Here is a 22,630-nt window from a genome sequence, read left to right as displayed (position 1 = left end):
GTCATGAGACCCCTGGGTTCTCGAGTTTATTGAGCTTCCCTACACTCCCCTGTTGTCCTCTAATTGTCCTGGTTCTATTCAAGGCTGTCTCAAAACATGGCATGGGTCTTTAGGCAAAGTGTTGTTCTAGGGGTTCCGTACTTAGGTAGAAGTAACAGCTTACAGCAGGGGGGGTCTTCAATTTTCAGACACGGCGGGTCAATTTAAACTTCCCATTAAGCCTGCGGGCCACCAAATCTTGTGATTTAGTAACATCTTAATAGAAGTGGCCAATAGGGCCCCGAGTTAAACCCGGAGAAAAATAATTGAAGACTTATTTGTTCTGAAATTATTTTTTTATTAATTATCAATTTTGATTAGTTCTGAAATTATTTTTTGTTCACTTATTCTAAAAAAGTTTGATTAATTGCTGATTAAATTAATTAATTACGAGATTAATGTTAATCTGAAAACACTTTAAATGATTCTTTAATTATTTATTTTGGTAATTTTTTGAAATTATTTTCTTTCTCAAAATATCTTGAAATTTTTTCCTTTCAATAATTATGTAATTATACTTTTGTTGATTGCGAAATGATTTCTATCAGAAATTACGAAATTATTTCTCTTATTGATTTCGCAAATTCTATAAATATTTCTTTCAGAAATTCTTTCGCCAATTCTGGAATAATTTCTTTCATTTATTCTGGAATAATTTCTTTCATTTATTCTAGAATAATTTCTTTCATCAATTCCGAAATTGTTTCTTTCATCAATTCTAGAATTAATAGTTTTTCAATGTTTTCTAATATCAACCATTTTCTGAAAATCATCGGCTGGCCACGACGGGAAGCTATGAGGGCCAAATCTGGCCATGCGTTGAAGACCCCTGGCTTACAGCCTTCCATATTTAGGTACTTATTTTTGAAAAATAATAGTATCAGAACTAATCTAGTAATCACCGCACCCTTTGGCGCATGTCCGCTCTCATGTTATTTCTCAAATGCTATCAATTCAGTCGTTTATTATTATCTATCATTTATTATTATTAGTAATAAATTGATCAATCTGTTCTTTTATTTGTCATGACGGCTCACTGCTCGGGACATCAACAGTTGCAGGCCAAATTCCTATTTTATTGCTAAAAATTGCCGATGAGAGGGAAATTGGGGGAGCGGCTTCTATAAAAATCTCGATTAATTAAAATGATTTCACAAAAAAAGGTTAACAACAATAAAAATTTGTAACATAAATGTCGAGTAAACATCAGAAATTCAAGGAAGCATTTTCGAAAAAAAATGATATTGCTTTAGAATAGTCAGATAATAAATGCTACCGTAAATACGGGTAATATGTTCACCTTATGTATTACTTCTTATGTTAGTTCTTATTATAGCCATAAAAAAAATTGGCACGCGAAAGTACGTTTGCAGAATTTTTAAGTGGATTGTGGGATTTTCGTAAGTTACAGGATTTTTACCTCCTGAAGGTTGACAGGTCTGTACATTTATATATTGTTAAGGGCGGTATTCACCGAGATGGTTTAAACTGTTGTCACAATTTTTCAATAAGAGATCGACACGGATTGGTGAAATCCATATTTTTAATCAATCTATGTTGATCTCTTACCCAAAAATTGTGACTGCAGTTTAAACCATGTCCGTGAATACGGCCCTAATTCAAATAAAACATTTCAACACTTCAGCAATGCCGTTCGGGCGCGATAGCCGATCATGCGACCGATCGTGATCAATTTGAAGCCTAATGTCGGACTCTTGCGCTGGGTAACAAAATATCGATATTAGGCCAATGCGTGCTTTCAGAAATACAGTAGTCAAAATAGAAATAGCACAAGAGGTAGCAAAAAAAAAAAAAAAATGATCACAAAACCAACGTTTCCATATGGAATTGTCTTATAGCTTTATAGAGCACCAAGCTCGTTTTTACTCAAAAATAAAGTAAAAAAAAGAAAAATTCCTCTAAGGACCGTCTCTAGAAACTAACTGAAGTTTACAAATCATACTGGACTCCACTTATCTCGGTGCACCTTAATTCAATATTTTTAATTAAAAATTTGTTTCTGGCACGCTGTGAGATTTTCCTCAAACTATGTAACAACCATGTATATGGACGTCTGGCAACCCTAAATGAGAGCAATGCTACGTGAAACCTATGTTGCAAACTTTTGCTGCCATGTTGTTAGCGCATAGCAGGCTTTCGTAGGTTTTTTCAATGGTGTCGAAGAATTTTCGCATACTGTTGACGTGCTCAGCTGTTGACTTCAAGCTCCGGAAATCCTCTGTTAGTTTCTGCCAGCCACTGTTGTCAGGCCTTTCCACTATTTCGTGGTAGAAGCAGACGGGAATTTCGTCGAGATTAAAGTCAGACATTTTGCAGGAAGACACTATTTACACGTTAAGGGGGAATTAATTTTAAATAAGGAGGAATTAACATTTAGTTTCATTTGGATCCGACTGAGTACGTTTTCTCAAACGTACCTTCTCTCTGGAAGTTGGCTTTTTTCAGGAGCGCATGAAACGTGCGTCCGTCCCCTACGAAAGCTGGGGGATGATGAGGATTTCGATGATGTTAAATGACACGTATGTGTCCTGATAATGGTATGGGCTCGGAAAAGTTTGGCCGTCTCACACTCACATACTGGCCGAATGAGTCATGTTTCAATTGTACTATGCAGTGTGTAAATATGGATAAAACTGAAGAAAACCATTAGAACATGAGCTAGAAGTAATAGTATGGTTTAAAACTTTTACACACCATCAAATATATTCCTTTAAACTTTAAAAGCATATTTATTCTACTGCGGTTTGTGTTCTCTAATGTATTTCAAGTATTGTTTGAATTCTAAAATGCATGAGGTGAACTTAAATGGAGTTATCAGGCAGTCGGATTCATAATCACCAAAATCTCGAACTAGAAAAGGTTTCGGATTTCTCAAGCTAACAAACATTTCATAAAGGGGGGGGGGAAGTCAGGTTGGTAAGTTCAGAGCTGGCTCATTTCTTGTCATGTTCTTGTCCGATCAGAGGCATTTTCCTTCTAGGAATACAGATGACGTCAAGAGATGACTATATATGTATACGCCTTTTCCGGAATTACTTTTTTTCTAGGACTTCTTGAAACCCGCGCTTATCGCTATAGCCACAATCGCTGTTTCCTATCCTACTTTTTTTTAATGATTGAACGCCACATTGAAAAAAAAAAACCAAACGGTCGCTCTAAGATGGAGGAGGGATATTTGCCTTAGGTGCACTTACCCATTACAAGAACAGTCGACGCTCGATTTTACGAACCGACACGTTTTGCGTACTTGTCCTCTAGTCGCAAACATATACGCCATTTCTTAGAACGTGTTCCCATTTACGAACTCATTGTTCAATTCCGTCGGAGTTTGTAAAAACAAGCGTTGCCTGCAGTTTTATTTTGGTTTAGGCGCTATTTAAGTGTTTCTATATCTCATAAGAACTACTTGCCATCCTGGTGATAAGTAACATCAGTTTCCGGAAAAAGTACCATTAATAGATGACCATGGTGAATAAGTTACTATGAAGGTACTGTATATATAAACTGGCTGTTACCCGTAGGTTCGCTCGCGAGGATTCCCCATACAATGGTATTTAAAACTATCATGATGCCCTTGGGGGTTGAATTTTCAGAAATCTTGTCTTAGTGGGTGTCTACGTTATAAAATATAATACTATCCAAATTTCATATTTATAGCTTCAGCGGTTTCAGTTCGATGCCCATGATTGCCCCATATAACCTTTGAACCGCCTTATGACCCCCCAAAGAGGTTGAAATTTGAAAAGTCCCTCCTTAGTGAGTCATGAAATAAAACAACAGACTGAATTTCATATTTATGGCTTCAGCGATGATTGATCCATATAGCATTTGAACAAAACCGGGGGTTGAATTTTGAAAAACCCCTTTTTTTTGAGTCCCTACATTACAAAATAAAAATACTGACCAAATTTTATCTCTTTCATTTCAGCCATTTCGACAGGCATGGTTTCTCTACATAATCTTTGAACCCTCTTATGAACCCCTTAATATGGTTGAATTTTAAAAAAAAACCCTTCTTAGAGAGTCTTTACGTTATGAAATGAAACTACTGACCAAATTTCGTGTTCATAGCTTCATCGGTTTTGGCTCGGCGATGATGGATTAGTCCGTCAGGCAAATCACTAAGGACATGCTATTTTATATGTATAGATTGGCAAAATAATTATGCACGTCACAGTAAGTGTTTGAGTCATTTAATTAAACAAAATAAACGATTTATTGAAAATAAATGTCTTCGTAGTTTCACTTGAAGCACAGGATCACTTTGAGCGGCTCTTTAAGTAAATTAATCCGGATATTCCTCCTATTAAGGCACCAATAAGTGTCATCGCTATTCCTAAACCGGCCATGGCACCTGTATAAAAGCGACATAGAGTATATAGGTATGTTTTACAAAAAAGTTATAGAACTTTTTTGAAGAAATCTAAGGAAAAAAGCACCAAAGCTTCATTTTCAACTTTGAATTTAATTTACGTTTCGCATTAATTTGACATACATATTAATGAATATTTGAATTTATTCTGTTTAAATGGTTTTTTCTTCATTTGAAAAATGTGTTACAAGAATCGGATTTACTGATTCAACTGACGTTGACCATGTTTTTTACCGTTCGCTAAAAAATAATTTTCAGTGTAAAATGGGCGTATATGATGCGGGAATTACTGATCATCATCTACTAGTTGGTTACATAAAAAAATGTTCACCATATAATAACGATAACAATTCAAATTATATAGAAAAAACTTGGATAAATTATGAATTATTGTAACGATTTATTAGGGGTGTTGATTTCACGCGGGTCATCGATGAAATCGATACAAATCAGGCTTATATACGTTTTATTGACATCCTTAAATTGAATTCAAACTTATTTATAAAAAAACTATGTTAAAGATAGAAATAGGATAAAAAAAGCTTAATGAATGGATTACGGATGACCTAATTGAAATGTGTGTGTGTGATAAATATTAAGGAAAAACTATATATGAAGCATCGTAAAAATCCATTCAGACATGATTATGAAATCCAATATAAACAATATAATATTAATTTAAAGGAAAGTAATCAAAAAACAGAAAGATGATTATTTTAGGAAAAAGTTTATCAGTTTGGGATCAAATACAAGAAAACAGTGGAAATTTATAAACCATTTTGTAAACAACAAAAAAATTATGAAATTACCCAATTGCGATGATCAAAACAAACTAGCTAACGATTTTAAGGATAATTTCATAAATCGAGTGAAGGATACTGAAGTAGACAATCAAATAAATGACTTTGTAAATAACGAAAGTTCTCAACTCAATTCAATTGTTCATGAAATTGACTTGCCAAAAACTGAAAGCTTAATTAACTAAATTAATATTAATAAGCCGGCAAGAAGTGATGATCCAACACCAAGAATGATTAAAATTATCTATCGCCACCACCCATCACAAATAACCCATTTGATTAATAAATCTCTAGATACTGGAATATTTTATAATGAACTAAAAAAGTAGATTGTTACGCCTATATATACAAGAAAGGTAACAAAGATGACATGAACAATTACAGACCAATTTCGATTTTACCTATTATGTCGAAATTATTAGAGAAATGGGTAAAACAATAACTTAATAGTTATTTACATGCCATTGCCTTCTACTCACATCATCAATTTAGTTTCAGGGAAAAAAGGAAAACTGAAATGGCTATGAGAGAGAGAGATTAAATTAATGGATTATATATACAAAATAAAATAAATGAAAACAAAAAAGTAGCAGCTGTGTTTATAGATATCAGTAAAGCGTTTGATACGGTAAACTGGGATATCTTATTGGAAAAACTAAAAAATATTGGAGTGAGAGGTCTCCCGCTCGATTGGTTCAGATCTTTTATAACAAATAGAAGACAGGCCGTTAAAGTAGGCAATGCGATAAGTCAGGTAAGGGCAATAGATACAGGCGTACCTCAGGGATCGGTCCTGAGCCCAATACTTTTTTCTATTCACATTAATGAAATTCATAATATCAATATTTCTGGTCAACTTGTTTCACTCGCAGATGATACAGTTCTGGTTTCCTCCGTTGAAACAACTGAAGAACTGATAAAAAATTTGGAAAAAGACATCTATACAATAAATAAAAAAATTCGAAATCTTCGACTTAGGCTAAATGCTAACAAAACTAAATGGGTTCTTTTTAATTTAACTAACTCAAGCATACAGACAGATTTAATGAAATTTCATGAATGTAACGACTTTCCTTCAAATACTATTTGTAACTGTTCATACATTGAAAGAGTACAGGATTATAAATATCTTGGAATTATTATTTCAGCTAACCTAAAATGATCATACTGATCAAATTGTCAATAAATTACAAGCAATTACAGCAATGACGTATAAATTAAAGGTCATCATCTCACACCAAAGTTTGAAAGAAGTGTTATTTGCATGGGTGTTCCCACATATTTTATATGGACTACAAGTTTGGGGGGGGGGACATATAAAAATTCAGTCTATGCTATAGACAATCTTTATGATAGTTTTCGACGTGACATTCTACAAACCAACAGTTATTCACATAATAATGTATCATTAATCCAATTTAATATACGTCAACTTTATCTGTATAAAGTTTTACTATTCATGTATAAGAATCCTGATTGGTATTCCTGAGTGAATATATATATACAAAGAAGCAGCACGCTATGAGATCACAATATTTATATCATATACCATTACCTAAAAAATCAATATGTTTTCTTGCTCCAAGAATATGTAGAGAATTTGATGACATTATTAGACAGCAGCAATCATTTTATATGTTTAAAAAGGCTATAAAAGATCGTATACTGGAAATAGCAGATATTGAGCGGTTCATTTCATTCGATGGTTAATGAAATTGTAAATTTTAAGGAGTAAAATTTGTTTATATGTTTGTTATAGGAAAATATATCTGTATTTTAACACATCAGACTATAGTATAACATTTTAAAGCAAAATATTTGGTGTGACTTGCCTGCAGCAATTGTTGTAAAATATACCTTTGTATGTTGCCCAGAACTTCTCTATATAATTTATCAATACGACCCATGGAAGGTTATTCATATCCCTTTGGTTCGAAAAGTGTTCGTTTATAATTTTTTTTGTCTGTTTTGTCCAATTTGTAAACCATAGGCAATAAATACTGAAAATTCAAAGTTTGTTAATATTGCCTTTAAAAATATGAAATTTTTTGCAAATGACTTCTCAGAGAGCCGCATTTCATTTCACTAATTGGAAGCTTTAGCACGCAGGATAAGAAGTTAAATTTTCTATTTATTATGTATACGACAAATCAAACAATTTTTGAAATTTTAAGTAATTTCACGTCATTTTTTAAAACTTTTTGTAATTGAAAGTATGTTTTTAAAGTCAAACGTTTGCAGAGATATCCGCCGTGCAAACAATTTTGGACAGCCTGTATATTCTAATATTTTATATCACACATTGGTTTTTTCCTTTATTAAGGTAAAAAATCCACTCAGGGCAGGCAGCATTTCTTCGAAAAAAACAGTGAAATTATTAAATCCAGTAATTACTGGTTTTATTGGAATGTTATATTCTCGTCTTATGTAATCCTAAATAACTCTGGGAAATTGATTCTTCTCGTACATTTTATTAATGTATATGTGTAAAAAAGTTGTCCTGGAACTAGAGGAATGCTTGATACAGTATTTCAAGTCAACTGTTCTTAGTCATAGGGAAACAGTATTTCATACATGCTATCAATTTTGAATTTATTAAGATTTGAATTTATAGAGTTGCCTTGGTTGACAAAGATGCTTTGTTTTTTTTTATAAATTTCAAAATAGATAAATTGTCTTACCTTTGGTGTAAAATGTCCCCGGTTGTCCTGTAAATGAAAAAAAAAATCTAAACGGAACAGTATATACACACACTCCGAACATGATTTAAGATGTGTAAATTTAAAATCAACGCTTACCGTCATTCGAAATTCCTCCTTCTGGTTCCTTGAAATCTGTTACTGTATATGTGAGTTTGTTCTGGGGAAGGAAGAATTCCATCGAATTAATATTTTCAAATCTAATGATTTATCAGAAAAAAAATCTGTGTGATTAAATTATGAGTGAAGCATCAAAGAAGAAAAATATACATAAATTTTACATTTTTATCAGCTTCTACTGTAAAGGTGAATTTTTTATTTTGCACTAAATCTTGAATCTTAGAAAAAGCTTGATCCATCGTTACTGGGTTTTTTGATAATTTTGTCCATCCTGAAGAAGAAAAAAAATCAGTGAATAGAATAAGAAATAAGATTTAACACACATATTTAGAAGGAAGAAAGATACACGAAGAGGTATGAAAATTGAGTGATTTGTTGATTGGACTGAAAATGATTTGTTCGGTGTCACAGAAAATAAATGCTTTTATGCGTATCAAGTAGTGGAATAATGGCTACAAAAACAATATCATATAATTCTAATTAATTTTTTTAAATAAACAAACGGAATCAAAAGTTTGAAATCTCTTTATATATATACTCAGGCAGGGTTCACACTGGCACGATACGGCAAGCGGTGCAGCATGCAGCTCGACTCGGATTGGTTAAAAAACTTGAATTTTAAGTTTTTAACCGATTCGCGTCGAGTTACGCTTGCCGTATCGCACCAGTGTGAACCTTCCCTAAGACCGGTATTACACTATAAGAGCCCTTTCACACGGAGCGGATGCGGATGCAGACGCGGGTCCGGAAGAAGTTTTAACAATCGGTATATACGGAGTCTTTCAGACGATGCGGAATGCGCCCGCATCTTCGAAGTGTTCATGCGGGTGCGGATGGCGTCCGCTTGTGTCAAAACCTAATTGCGGGATCCGCACATACAAGTTTTGTACATTGGGTTATATGGAGCTATTTACACGACGCGGGTCCGAGTCGAATTCTTCCGCATCTTTGGCTACTTTTAAAGATGATTTTGCATGGAATTTTTTTTTCTTTAATTATTTGCCATAAATACCCTTACAAACACCATATGAAGGTCCCTGTTCATCAATAGGATGTACCCACATACTTCTATCCCTCCGTTTCCTTCTGAGGTAAAGGAGATATAGCAACTTCAACTGCCTTTTGTCCATACTTTACAATTTTATAAAACAAAACCTGCCAAAAAAAATGGGAAATATATATTCTCCCCCCCTTCTCTACTTGCAGTCTTTGATATCTCCTGAATTTTTGTTTTGGAACATCATTGGATGTTTTTGGAATTTTTCTTTCATATTTTCCAAAAAGACATCTTCGATTATTTTTTTTTCAAAATCTTTTGAAAATATTTAAAGATATTTTCTACCGTCGACTGCTTGTGAGGATCGAACTGAAGGCATCTTTATACCCATATTCTATGAGGTTCTAGATTAAACCACCAAAGAATGGCTCTAGGCTGCCTATGAGCACTTTGAATCAGTGGTGAAGGAGAAATAATTACAAAAATTGTAAAAAAAAATAGTTTTTATGGACAAATTTCAAAATTGTCAATTTCAAAAAACACAAAACCCTCGCCTTTCAACACGAGCATCTTTAGTGCTCGTGTGAAAGGGCATGGGGATCCGGACCCGCGTCCGCATCCGCTCCGTGTGAAAGGGGCCTAAATGTTTAATAAAATCCCTTTTATAAAATTTTAAAATCCAACCAATAAAGTAAGTTCATAGGTTACATTCGAGCAAATGCAACCAATAATCTTATTGGTTGAATTTTTCAAATTTTATAAAAGTTTGACATAAGATCTTTTACAAAACTTGAAAAAAACAACCAATAAACCAATTCGATTTGGTCAGATCAAAGGAAGTCCTTCGCATTCTAAAAACATATGTACAAAAAATCTTTGCGAAAAAATAATTGGTTTCTATTTTATTTTTTGTATATCCAGTGTATATACAGTGTGTACTACAGGGTTTAAGCTACGGTCGCATTTTTCGCAAAATGCGAAAGAAAATCGTAGAATGCGAAAAAAGTAGTAGCCACTTTCGCAAAAATGCGTACAAGAGTACGCATAGTGCGTACTAGTACACTGTACTAGTGTACATTCTCATTTTCTTTGCAAGTGCTGTTTTTGATTTTTGAATAATTAATCAAATTCTCATTTAACTACTAATTCCTTTTTTTCTTTTCTCACTATTTTCATATATATATATATTTATGTACGGTCGTATATTTTCTATTCATGTATGTATTGTAATTTTTTTTTTAACATTGCATTGACACCATGTGGCATCCACTGGTGCTATATTGCGCTTTCGAATTGCATCCGTATGTTATTTTTTTTGTACATATTGATCTGATTTATACTTTCTTTTTGTATTACGCTGTATTGCAAATTTGAGTTTCTTGAATCGTACATGTTTGTTGTTGTTACTTACGTTTGTAAGCCTCGTGGCATACTCTGTGGAACACGAGGAGTTGTTTCTGAAAGACCCAAATAAATAAAAATAAACCAATTGATTACATTCGAATGTAACCGATGCGCTCATTGGTTTCATTTTTCAAGTTTTATAAAGAACTTTTATGAAACTTTTGTAGTGTAATCCCAGCCTAATTGAGATATTACGCTGAGTTAAGAACGGATACCGCATTTTGATCTTCGTCAAAAGGTAGCTTTTTCATTTTCACAGTAAATTTAATGTTATTCCGATCGACATATACAGAGTGCATAGGAGAGTCCCTTTATTCTGGAATAAATCGCGAACTGTTGATCCTAGAAGCATACTTTTAATTAGAAAAAGTATCTAAATAATGTATAGACCTCAGATACTTTTATCAAATAACTTTCACAAATTAAATTTTTATTCGGTCACCCTGTTACTTGTCGCAGTACGATCATTTTCTGCACACGAGGGCTAATTAGACCGGGACCTTCAGTTTATTGCCGATTCGAAACGGCAGTCCTTTTTAAAAAAACTGAATAAGAAAGTTGTTGACCTGTCTCTCCAGAGACCAAAAAAAAAAAAAAAAAATCCATGTGTTTTAACATTCACTTAGATATTTGAAGTTAAAAATCGCTGAAAAGAAGGAAAGAACCGCATATACTAACGGATAAGCTCCATCTACTCTTCATGTATGCTGTTCTTTTTCTCATTCTCTCTCTCTCATTCATTTTTAAATTCAAATAACTAAGCGAATATTTCCCCTGAAAACATGGAAGTTTTTTTGTTGGGCTCGGGGAGACAGAGCAACAACTTTCTAATTGGGTTTTTATGATAGGGTGTGACAATATTAAAAAGTTGTTTTTTTATTTTAATAACTATAGGCCAGTGTTTCTCAAGCGCAGGGCCGCAAGTGATTAACCGTTTAATTTTTCCTCATTCATTTCCCGTTGGTCGTGTGTTTGACCGGGCCTTCGACTCACAAAATTGAATGAAACCGGACCGCGGGCTTAAAAATGTTGAAAACCACTGCTATAGGCTATGCTAACTTTCTTATGCACTCTGTATACATATTCACTTATTTACAAAAATAAAATTCATATATTTTTTATTATATTCTAAAACAACAGATAAGTCTCATAATTATACCAAGCACGGTTGGATCTTCAAGAATATATCCTCGTAATATCAGATCTTCTGAGGCCGGTAGAGGCTGCGAATGAATCAAATCAATGTTTATTTTTGGCAAGCATATAATGATGGGAATTTGAACGAAATAATATATAAAATACTATTCAGATTATGTAATTAAACTCAATTCTGTGGCGCATTATGAGAAATTCCCGTTACGTTGAATAATTTGTGCTTTTGTACTCTTTCGTTCACTGTCATGAAATATATCCTAAAAATCAGACTTTGAAGAGTCCAATATATTGCTGTATATTTATGTTTTCCGTATAATACGAGAGCGAACAGTTTTGTCTGCATAGAATTGTATACAGGGTGATCACTTAATTCCCCTTGCCTCATTTTACTGGCGGATCGTTGACCCTAGAGGCGTACTTACAATTAGAAAATTATACATACAAATAGCTTGTAGAATTCAGATACGTTATTCATGTTGCAAAGGGTTGTACAATTAGAAAGTTGTGTTGCCTGTCTTTTCTGAGGCCAACCGAATATTGTCGTTTTTAAGTGCAATATTCGCAGAGAAATTTGAATTACAAAATCGAAGGGAAGTTGGGAAAGAACAGCATAGATCAGGGGAAAGAAGCGTTGTCCATTAGTTTATATGCTGTTCTTTCCCAAATTACCTCCGATTTTTGAATTCAAATATCTCTGCGAATATTGCACATAGGGCACGAATTTTTTTTTTGCCTCAGGAGAGACAAGGCAATAACTTTGTAATTGGGTTTTTGAGGACATGGTGCCCGAATAAAAAGTTAACTTTTGTCTTTCAATAACTATACAACCCCTTGCAACATGAATGACGTTATTTGGATAATTCTTCTAATCGGAAGTATACCTCTAGAATCCACGATTCGCCAGTAAAATGCGGCAAGAGGAATTAAGTAATCACCCTGTATATGTACAAATGCAGACCATATATAAATACTGTATCCATTTTTAAAATTTAATCTCCATGTCTCAAGCTGTCATAACTATTCAAAGGGCATATTATTGATGCCTCAAATGCTTCGCACCGCGCTAGTGATGTAGATTACTACTATATTTGTATAACTTACTTTCAATTCAGACAGACGTGTAGCTGGAAGATCCGTAACTGACAAAAGCGTGGAAGTCAAAGATTCAATAAGTTTCTGGTAAAGCAACGAATTTACAATAACAGAGGACGAATCTAAAAAAAAACAAAAAAAAACCACACAAAAAGTAGAGTGTATTTTTTACTGATAAATTTAAAAGTGCATAAATTTTACATAGCTTACGTATGATACATAAAAGATTAAGTAAAAGTAATCTTTTTATTGCATATTTATACGCCCACTTTTGAAGTGACACTACTGAACAAGTGAAGTGATACATGACACTTTTCATGTTTCTAAAAGAGTGTTTCTGTTTGCATTAAGAATGACACTATATTTATTTGATAATTTTCTCGTCGCACCACGGTCATTTTATGCATACGAAGGCTAATTAGACCAGTACATACAATAGCTGGTTCAAAACGGCGGCGTTTTTATACTCAGATTTGTGCGCTATCCCCTCGGTGTGGGACTTCCTGCGTTGCAATCTTTTTCTGTGGTCATGCCTCCGTTTCAACTATAGTAATAACTGTATGTATTACTACAGGGTGTTCTGTTAATGGACCGACACTCAGAGGGTTGTTAGTAGGCATCAAAAGGAACAAAAATTGCAATGGAACATGGTTCCGCAAACTACGTTGAGAGGGTGAAAATCACGATAAACGCATGTAGGTTTCGACGTCACGTTGGAACGACAAAAAGTACAATAACTACAAGTAGATTATTTGATTAATAATTGCAAGAGTTGTTGGAGGTGGTGGCCGCTGACATCATTGCACAGTCTACAGTCGTTTGTATAGTCAGCCATCACAATACTCATTGAAACAGACAACTAACTGCTACATATGCTTACTACCGCAATGGCGCTAATTTACGTCGTCCGCAGTGCGTGATCCTACCCCAGCGCATGCGTTTCGCGATGCTGCTTACGTCAGATACGGTGAGTGAACTCACGAACGCATTCAGTGATCAACTGGCATCCACCTTTCGTCTCCTCTGAACTCAGAGACTGCGTGCGTTTTTCGCGATTTTCATCCTCTCAACGTGGTTTGCGACACCATGTGAAATTGAAAATTTTTGTTCCTCTTAATGTCTATCAATAACCCTCCGAGTTTGTCGGTCCATTGACAGAACACCCTGTATACAGGGTGCATAGGTAACATTGCGTATGGCATTTTACTGGCAAACCGTTGATCCTAGAGGCATACTTCCAGTTATAAAAAGTACGCAAATGACGTGTAGTACTCAGATACATCATTCATATTGCAAGGGGCTGCATAGTTATCAAAATAATACAAAAATTAACTTTTTATACAGTCTTCACGTGCCCAAAAATCCAATTAGAAAGAGTTGGTGCCCTGTATCTCCTCATGCCAACTAAAACATTCCACGTTTCCAAGTGCAATATTCAATGAGATATTCGAATTCGAAAACGGAAGAAGAAAAAAAAGAAATTGGCCAGCTCGCGAATTGGCTTATTCTGTTGTAAATTGACCCGGCAATCCCGAATTTCGGATTTTAGCCAGCCTATTCACGAAGTGGCAGGAGGTCCGGTCAAAGTCCGATAACAAAAGACACGATTGGGGGGGGTCATCACCAAGTTAGCGTATTTTTTGTGATAATCATGTCCACATTAGCTATGACAACTTATCAAACCGCAGTCACGATGCGGTAATCATTATTTTTCAAAATTTGACAGAAAAACTACATGTCTATATTACTATATATATTTTCTCTCAAATTTCCCTTTTTTTCTCTCGTCACGAGGAACTAATCCAATACAGCTACTATATACGGCCATGCATCACATGTTGGCGATGAAAAAAAGCTTAAACCAGCATAATCAAACTTTGGCTAGGGTTCTCCGGCCACTTCGCAAATTGGCCGGCCAAAGCTCGAATCATATCTGCAATTCGTACTTTTCCAAAACTCTCAGCTAATTCGCGAAGTGGGCGCACTTCGGGCTTTGACATATGCACATCATATAGTTGTCGCCTTTTTTTAATGCAAAACAGAAATGCACTTGCTGGAAACATGAACAATGTAAATAACCAGTAGCTTTAAAATATTTCGAGTTGTCTCACATAGAAGCGGTGTGGTGACACCTGAAAATGTGTAAATATATATATGTGAAATGTGTAAATTTCATTTGACAGGCAAATTAATCAGTCCTTAATTTATGAGTATAGTTTATTTTCTTACCAGAAAATTTGATTTCAATTGGCTTCCTGTTTTCTTTGGGGTAGCACACACTCAAATCGAAAGTTTTCCAATCTCGAGTAAATGAGTAATGGTTCAAGGAGAAGTATGTTGTCTTGATTAGCTTAAAATATGTGGGAAAACAAAATTCAGACATTGCATTTACTTTTATCCATATAAGCTGAACAGCCAAAAAAACTGGTACAAGCATGCGTATGCAAATAAAGAGATATGGAACCAATCATACCCGAGTACGGCGCTGCGGTCGGCAACGTCTATATAACACAACAAGTGTCTGGCATAGTTGTTAGATCGGTTACTGCTGCTACAATGGCAGGTTATCGAGATTTAAGTGAGTTTGAACGTGGTGTTATAGTCGGCGCACGAGAGATGGGACATAGCATCTCCGAGGTAGCGATGAAATTTGGATTTTCACGTACGACCATTTCACGAGTGTACCGTGAATATCGGGAATCCGGTAAAAAATTAAATCTACGACATCGCTGCGGCCGGAAAAAGATCATGCAAGAACGGGACTGACGAGAATCATTAAACGTGACAGACGTGCAACCCTTCCGCAAATTGCTGCCGATTTCAATGCTGGGCCATCAACAAGTATCAGCGTGCGAACCATTCAACGAAACATCATCGATATGGGCTTTCGGAGCCGAAGGCCCACTCGTGTGCCCTTGATGACTGCACGACACAAAGCTTTACGCCTCGCCTGGGCCCGACAACACCGACATTGGACTGTTGAGGACTGGAAACACGTTGCCTGGTCTGACGAGTCTCGGTTCCAATTGCTTCGAGCTGATGGACGGGTATGGAGACAACCTCATGAATCCATGGACCCTACATGTCAACAGGGGACTGTTCAAGCTGCTGGAGGCTCTGTCATGGTATGGGGCGTGTGCAGTTGGCGTGATATGGAACCCCTGATACGTCTAGATACGACTCTGACAGGTGACAGGAACGTAAGCATCCTGTCTGATCACCTGCACCCATTCATATCCATTGTGCATTCCGACGGACTTGGACAATTTCAGCAGGACAATGCGACACCCCACACGTCCAGAATTGCTACAAAGTGGCTCCAGGAACACTTTTCTGACTTTAGACACTTCCGCTGGCCACCTAAATCCCCAGACATGAACATTATTGAACATATCTGGGATGCCTTGCAACGTGCTGTTCAGAAGAGATCTCCACCCCCTCTTACTCCTACGGATTTATGGACAGCTCTGCAGGATTCATGGTGTCAATTACCTCCAGCACTACTTCAGACATTAGTCGAGTCCATGCCACGTCGTGTTGCGGCACTTCTGCGGGCTCGCGGGGGCCCTACACGATATTAGGCAGGGTACAAGTTTTTTTGGCTCTTCAGTGTATATAAAGTAACATGTCCTGACTGATTCATCATCACCCAGTCGAAACTGCTGAAGCTATAAGTATCAAATTCAGTCAATAGTTTTATTTCATGACGTAAAGACTCACTAAGAAGGGGTTTTTTGGAAATTCGACCCCTTAAAGGAGTCAAAAGAGGGTTCAAAGTTAAAATGGAGAAATCACTGAGCCGAAACAGTTAAAACTATATTCATGAAATTTGGTCAGACGTTTTGTTTCATGACGTAAAGACTGACTATAAAGGTGTTTTTCGTAATTCGTCCCCTGAGGGGGACAAAAAAAAAAGTGTTCAAAAATAACATAGAGAAATCACGCCACGCCGAAACCGCTGAAATTCATAAAATTTGGTCAGAAGTTTTATTTTATGACGTAAAGACTAACTAAGAAGGGGGGTTTTTTTTTCGAAATTCGACCCCTAAGGAGGTCATAAGGGGGTTGAAAGATAACTGAAAAATAACGTTGAGTTGAAACCGCTGAAACCGATGAAATTTGGTCAGATGTTTTATTTTATGACACAAAGACTAACTAAGAAAGAGTTTTTCGAAATTCGAACCCTAAGGGGTAAAAAGGGGTTCAAAGTTAACATAGAGAAATCACGACGAACCGAAACCGCTTAAGCTATTCATGAAATTTATTAGAAGTTCTATTTCGTGACGTAGAAACTAGCTAAGGACGTGTTTTTCAAATGCAGCTCCTAAAGTGTTCAAAGGTAACATTCACGAAATTTAGTTAGTGGTTTTATTTCATGACGTAAAGACTCACTAAGAAAGTTTATTTCGAAATTTGGCCCGTGAGGGGTCATGGAGGGTTCAGATGGAGAACTCACGCCGAGTCAAAACCGCTGGAACTATAAATATGGAATTTGGTCAGTATTTTTGTATTGTAATGTAGAGACTCACGTCGAGAATTGATTTTTCAAAATTCACTCCCCCTAAAGAGGAGGAGGGGGTTCATGGTTTATATGGAGGCAATCATCACTGAGCCGAAATCGCAAAAACGATAAATATGAAATTTAGTCAATATTAAATTTTATAATGTAGATACCTACTAAGACGTGATTTCTAAAAATTCATCCCCGAGGGGTTTATGCACAGAGTAAGAATAATATAGAGAGCGCGCGAGGGGTTACAATGTGAAGCAAAGATCCTGAGTCACGTGACTCCGGTCAAAAGGCTGGTCAGGGAATCTCGCTTTCAATGCTTTCCTTATGGCTATTCGTATGACGATCTACACGCGCTGTCTTATTTTTGATTAGAATGGCCAACACTTGCGCAGCTTTCGGATGTTCTGAACGGTTTAGGAAAGGGGGGGGGCCAGTATCCTTTCACAAGGGAATACTTTTTTGCTGATTCCCCTTCTTATAAATTAAAAATTGGAATATTAAATTGGCGATTCAATGGATTTCTGACGTAGTCTCAGTTTTTAACGATTCCATTTTGGATTTAACTCAATTAAAGTTCCAAGTTTTGGTAAAATTCAAATGTCATGAGCCATTATTAAATGTTTTAATAGAATTTTTGGCAATAAATGATTGAAGTAATGAGTTTTATTAATTTTTAACTGAAATATACGTCTCCGCAAGATTTGGCGAGATTTGGCGAGCTAGTGAGTTTATTCGAGTTTCGCTCAACTTGAAGAAAATATGCTTTTCAGAATGAGGAATTTATGGCAAATATTTTATTTAAATATAATGTAATGAAAACGCACCCTCTAGACAATGGCAGTTTTGCATAAAAATGTATAACTACCTCTAAAAATAGTATTTTTACCCCTCTTCACGCCTGAGATAAAACTATTAAAGAAAAGAAATTTTTTTATTGATTAATTTGTTTTTGTTGTATGTGAAATTGCCCTCAAATAACAAAAATCAATTAATTAATTGATTAATTAATTTTCAGTCAATATCTTCATTAGGACCATCTGAGTTAAGATCTCAGATTTATATCTTTAGTCTATGGGTTTATGAGTGGTTGAAATGGTATACGGGGAAATCATCACCGGCAATTTTCAGATTACTAAATCCACGCGAGTGAAGCCGTGGGTAACAGCTAATAATGTATATATTTTACCAACCTTAAATTTGACGTGAATACGTTTTTTGTGCCTTGATTCGCGAGGTAGGTACTGACATAATATGTCACTGTCATCGGCTTTGTCTTTGGAATCAGGGGCGCGCATGAAGAAAACATTGGATGGCCTGAAAATTGCTGGTCGTCCCGTATATACGGGACCTAAGCGCGTACGCAGGAGAAGGAAGGTGCATTGCATTGTTTTTCAAAAATTATTGGGGGGGGGGCCGTCAAATGGTCTCAGCCCCTAGGTTCAGGTGCCTGGTGTTTGGAATAGCTAACAAACGATACAAATATCTTTTATTTTCGTTGTTAACTGCTCGAGATATAGAGGAAAACAATTTGTTACGAATCAGGGCAGCGGGCCTGGTGCCCAGACGGGAAGAGATATTGAAACCGAAGTGGGGCTGCACCATTGTCATTTGCATCTGACGATAGTATTGCTTTTGCTTTGGGTTGCGTATTTCTTGATATATCAGTGTTTAAAGAATTTCGTCACACAACTTTTTTGCGGTACGGTATATCGTCAAATGATTTAAAAGACTATTCACATCAAAAAAAGATTTATTACATGTTTGACGCTCCAACAAGCTCATTAACACAACCCGTATACGTGATAATTCCATATTTTCCGGTAATTTTTCCCTTCCTGATTCTTTTTTAAAAATAAAAATGTCCTGTTTTTTTAATTAGGGGATTGCTCTTATTCAAATTTTTAACAGAATGAGAGAGGCAAAAAAGTAATTTGCATAATTTACAAACTGCATTATAATGAATATGACTAATTCATCTGACATATTTGCCATGCTCATTTTTCCTTCCGCGAAATACATTTTAGATCACCGCAGACTAGCTGTGGCACTGCATTTCTCTATAAAGGTTGTTTATAAGCAATATTTGGTAATTTTGCCGACAGTTGGCAACATTTTTGGTGAGAGTCAGCGATGCTCCGTATATATGCTCCGTATATATGATCCTAATTTCCTGTATTTTTTATCGATCAAATATGGTCATCCTAGTCATAATGAAATTGCAACTTCATGCACAGTATTTGCACAGCATCTTATTACATTTTAAATCAAAAATGTCTTGAAAACGTCAACCTTGGTTGTAACGACTCCTTAGTTATAACGACAAAATTTCACGGAATCTTCGATGTCGTTACAACCGAATTTGACTATTATATTTCTTCGAATTCTTTCTTAATTGAAATTTCCTGCCGCCTTTCAGTCGAGTGGTTAGGGAGCTAGCTTCTGACTGTGCAGGTCTGGGTTCGGGCATGAATGTCTACTGACGCTAACAAATTCTCTGGACGGATCATGCTGATCCCTTGGGAATACGTGAGGATCACGTTATTAAAAAATAAAAATAAATAATCACGTCTTACTTGATATTGTTTGTTTATGCTGTCTTGGGCATAAGCGTATTCCAGTAAGTGAGATAACCTATAGTTTGGTGTGTCGTTATTTTTCTTCATGAGATTCTGCAGAAAAAAATAACAAATTTATTTATACACAAATACGAATACAAAGGCCACAACAGGCAAAATACCAAACGCCAATGGTGCTGACCAAAAACGGTGACTGAAAAAAAAATGCCAATGTGTATAGCAATATTTTCTTACAATATGCTAGAACGTGCAGCATCTTCATCAATGGTTTTCTACGTCTCATTACTTTTCATTAATTGTAATCAATGGTTATTTTTTACGATAACGCTTTTGAATTGCATGAATTCGAGTAACTTTATTTAAAGAGCATGAGAAGAAAACTCACCCGTGTGAAATACATATCTCGGACAATATGGAAACTCGACTCATCTATCTCTGATGTTGACCAAACATCGTACCACAGGTTATTTGATGATCTCTAGACAACAAGACAAATGATTGTTAGAAATTGCAGTCATGCAAAACGACATATTCCTATGTAGTACGTAAGATATCTCATAAATAATGCATAATAGCTTTTTATCAAGTGTAGATTATATAACAGGCATTACTTGCCTGTAATGAAAAAAATGTGATATTTTACACAATTTTATATTTTCTATTTACTCTCTCTTCTTATTGAACACGTTATTTACGTTTCGGAATTTTTTTTTCAGGAAAAAAAATTATTTGTTCAGTTCGTGAATCGTTTGAGTACACTCTGCATACAGAAAGTTCTTTCAGGGAGATAAAGTTGGGTTATCGCATAGGCTGTTTTAATTATAATATTAGGTCGAAGTGCAGTGAAAATCATTCCTGGATGGCATGATGCATGAGGAGGCAATTTCCACTCGTACTTACTAAGAGAAGTCACAATGTTCTCACAGTTCGTATATGCATTGATATGAGAAAGGGATTTGACTATATTCGAGCAAAGTATGATTGGTTTTTGTGAATTTGTTTATTTTTTATATTTTTTTTGCTATTGCAAAAACCCCGATAATATACTTGGATGATAATCATGGGAAGTACTTCTCTCATTTACCTGTAATTTTCAGGCCATTTTCTCACGTTTCATCAGTAATAAAAATGTAAAACAGAGAGATACTTGACCTTCAACGTCAGAACCTTCTTTCAGTAATGTGCTCATTTTTCCAGGTGATCTCTTTAATTCTTCAAATACACTCATGTCCACAAATTAAGGATAATTCAGAATCACACGGAAATCGAAATCTAAAGTAAAAATTTCACCTGTAGAATTATCACACACATCTGCAAGAATGATATGCAAATTTCAGGAAGCCACCAGATGATGCCGATAGTACGTCACAATGACGAGAGTGTAAGAGGGGGGTATATAAGGAATGGTGACAAAGAAGTAAAATTGTTCACAAGAGTTGTGTAAGGCGCTCAGTGCCATAAGCGAATAGTTATGGCACAGAGGACGCATGTGGATGATTTTTTACGTGGTGGAATTATAGGCCGCCTGGAATGTGGGCGTACTTAGATGGAAGTATCCGAGGAACTTGGAATTGCCCAAAGTGTCATCTCAAGGCTTTGACAACGATTCCAAGATGACGGAAATGTCAGTAGACGTTACAGTACAGGTTGCCTCCGAGTTACAACGCCGATTGAAGACCGGTATTTGGCAGTAACTGCCAAAAGAAGCAGACGGAGCACAACATCCGACCTGTCTCGTCAGCTATCTGCAGCCACGCGTACCACAGTTTCCAGGCAAACCGTGTACAGACGTTTGGGAGACATTGGTCTATATGCTCGCAGGCCTGTCAGATGTGTTCCGCTCACGACAACTCACTGTCGGCAGCGATTAGCCTGGAGTAGAGAGCATGCAATGTGGACATCGTCACAGTGGGCTTGTGTGATGTTTTCCGACGAGTCCAGGTTTAGCTTGCAGTCTGATTCACGTCGAACTTTCATATGGTGAACACCAGGTACCCGTTACCACCAAGACAACATCATTGAACGACACCGTTACGGTGGTGCAGCATTGCTCGTTTGGGGTGGAATTATACTGGATTCCAGAACAGATCTGCATGTTCAAACCGGAACCATGAAAGCCCAAATTTATCGAGACATCATTCTGGAACAACATGTACGCTTGTTTAGGGGTGCCATGGGCGCAGAATTTGTGTTTATGGATGACAACGCCCGTCCTCACCGAGCAAACATCGTAAACGAATGCCTTGAATCTGAGGATATAACCCGTATGGAATGGCCAGCATTCTCACGTGACTTGAATCCGATAGAGCATGTGTGGGACATACTTGGCCGACGAGTTGCAGCCCGTCAACCACCTCCTACATGTGTACCGGAACTTCGGAGAGCATTGCTTGCTGAGTGGAGTGATCTTCCCCAAGATCAGATCGATAATTTGATACTCAGCATGCCTAGGCGTTGTATTTCATCGCATGGGAGACATACAATGTATTAACCATCATACCAACCATGTAATAGTAAGTTTTTTGTAAAGGAGATATTTTTTGCAATTGCTCCAGGGAGCAAAAATCGTAGTTTTTATGAATGGTATTATACATACACCATCGTTTTTGTTCTTTTATCTTTTGTTTAATAAATGGGCTTTATGAATAAGTAACGTTTGTTTTGTTTCTGAACCTTTATTTGCCGGAGCTGGCATTATCTTCAATTTATGGGCATGAGTGTAAATTATACATGAATGAATGAACGCCAGAACTTTGCCACTGGACTTATCCCGTTGACGAGACTCTTCCAGCCCAGCTTCGTGGCAGAATCCGGATGTCCAGAACACTTTATTTTGTGTCAA

At 36.1% G+C, this 22,630-nt stretch overlaps 1 protein-coding gene across 2 annotated transcripts in view; it reads right to left on the bottom strand.

Moving 5' to 3' along the window:
- Positions 1 to 4,236: 4,236 nt before the first annotated feature.
- LOC149072140 (uncharacterized) overlaps positions 4,237 to 22,630 on the bottom strand; it is a 36,297-nt gene continuing 17,903 nt past the window's right edge. The window contains exons 9-17 of one of the 2 annotated variants that reach the window (XM_089246732.1): positions 20,174 to 20,266; positions 19,786 to 19,881; positions 14,929 to 15,049; positions 12,709 to 12,821; positions 11,612 to 11,675; positions 8,213 to 8,322; positions 8,031 to 8,091; positions 7,914 to 7,940; positions 4,237 to 4,414 (exon numbers count right to left, since the gene is read on the bottom strand). In XM_089246732.1, coding sequence (XP_089102858.1) covers positions 4,320 to 4,414; positions 7,914 to 7,940; positions 8,031 to 8,091; positions 8,213 to 8,322; positions 11,612 to 11,675; positions 12,709 to 12,821; positions 14,929 to 15,049; positions 19,786 to 19,881; positions 20,174 to 20,266 — 780 coding nt within the window. In that variant the 3' untranslated portion in view covers positions 4,237 to 4,319. Of the gene's footprint in view, positions 4,415 to 7,913; positions 7,961 to 8,030; positions 8,092 to 8,212; positions 8,323 to 11,611; positions 11,676 to 12,708; positions 12,822 to 14,928; positions 15,050 to 19,785; positions 19,882 to 20,173; positions 20,267 to 22,630 lie in introns of both variants that reach the window. The other variant, XM_089246733.1, reaches the window with a different exon arrangement.

This window comes from Pholcus phalangioides, unplaced genomic scaffold (genome assembly GCF_987345545.1).
Source record: "Pholcus phalangioides strain wild (caught in Gottingen) unplaced genomic scaffold, Ppha-v1.0 ptg000017l_1, whole genome shotgun sequence".
In the NCBI taxonomy this organism is placed as follows: domain Eukaryota; kingdom Metazoa; phylum Arthropoda; class Arachnida; order Araneae; family Pholcidae; genus Pholcus; species Pholcus phalangioides.
Note: the sequence above shows the minus strand (reverse complement) of the source record. Positions and strands in the feature narration are given on the sequence as shown.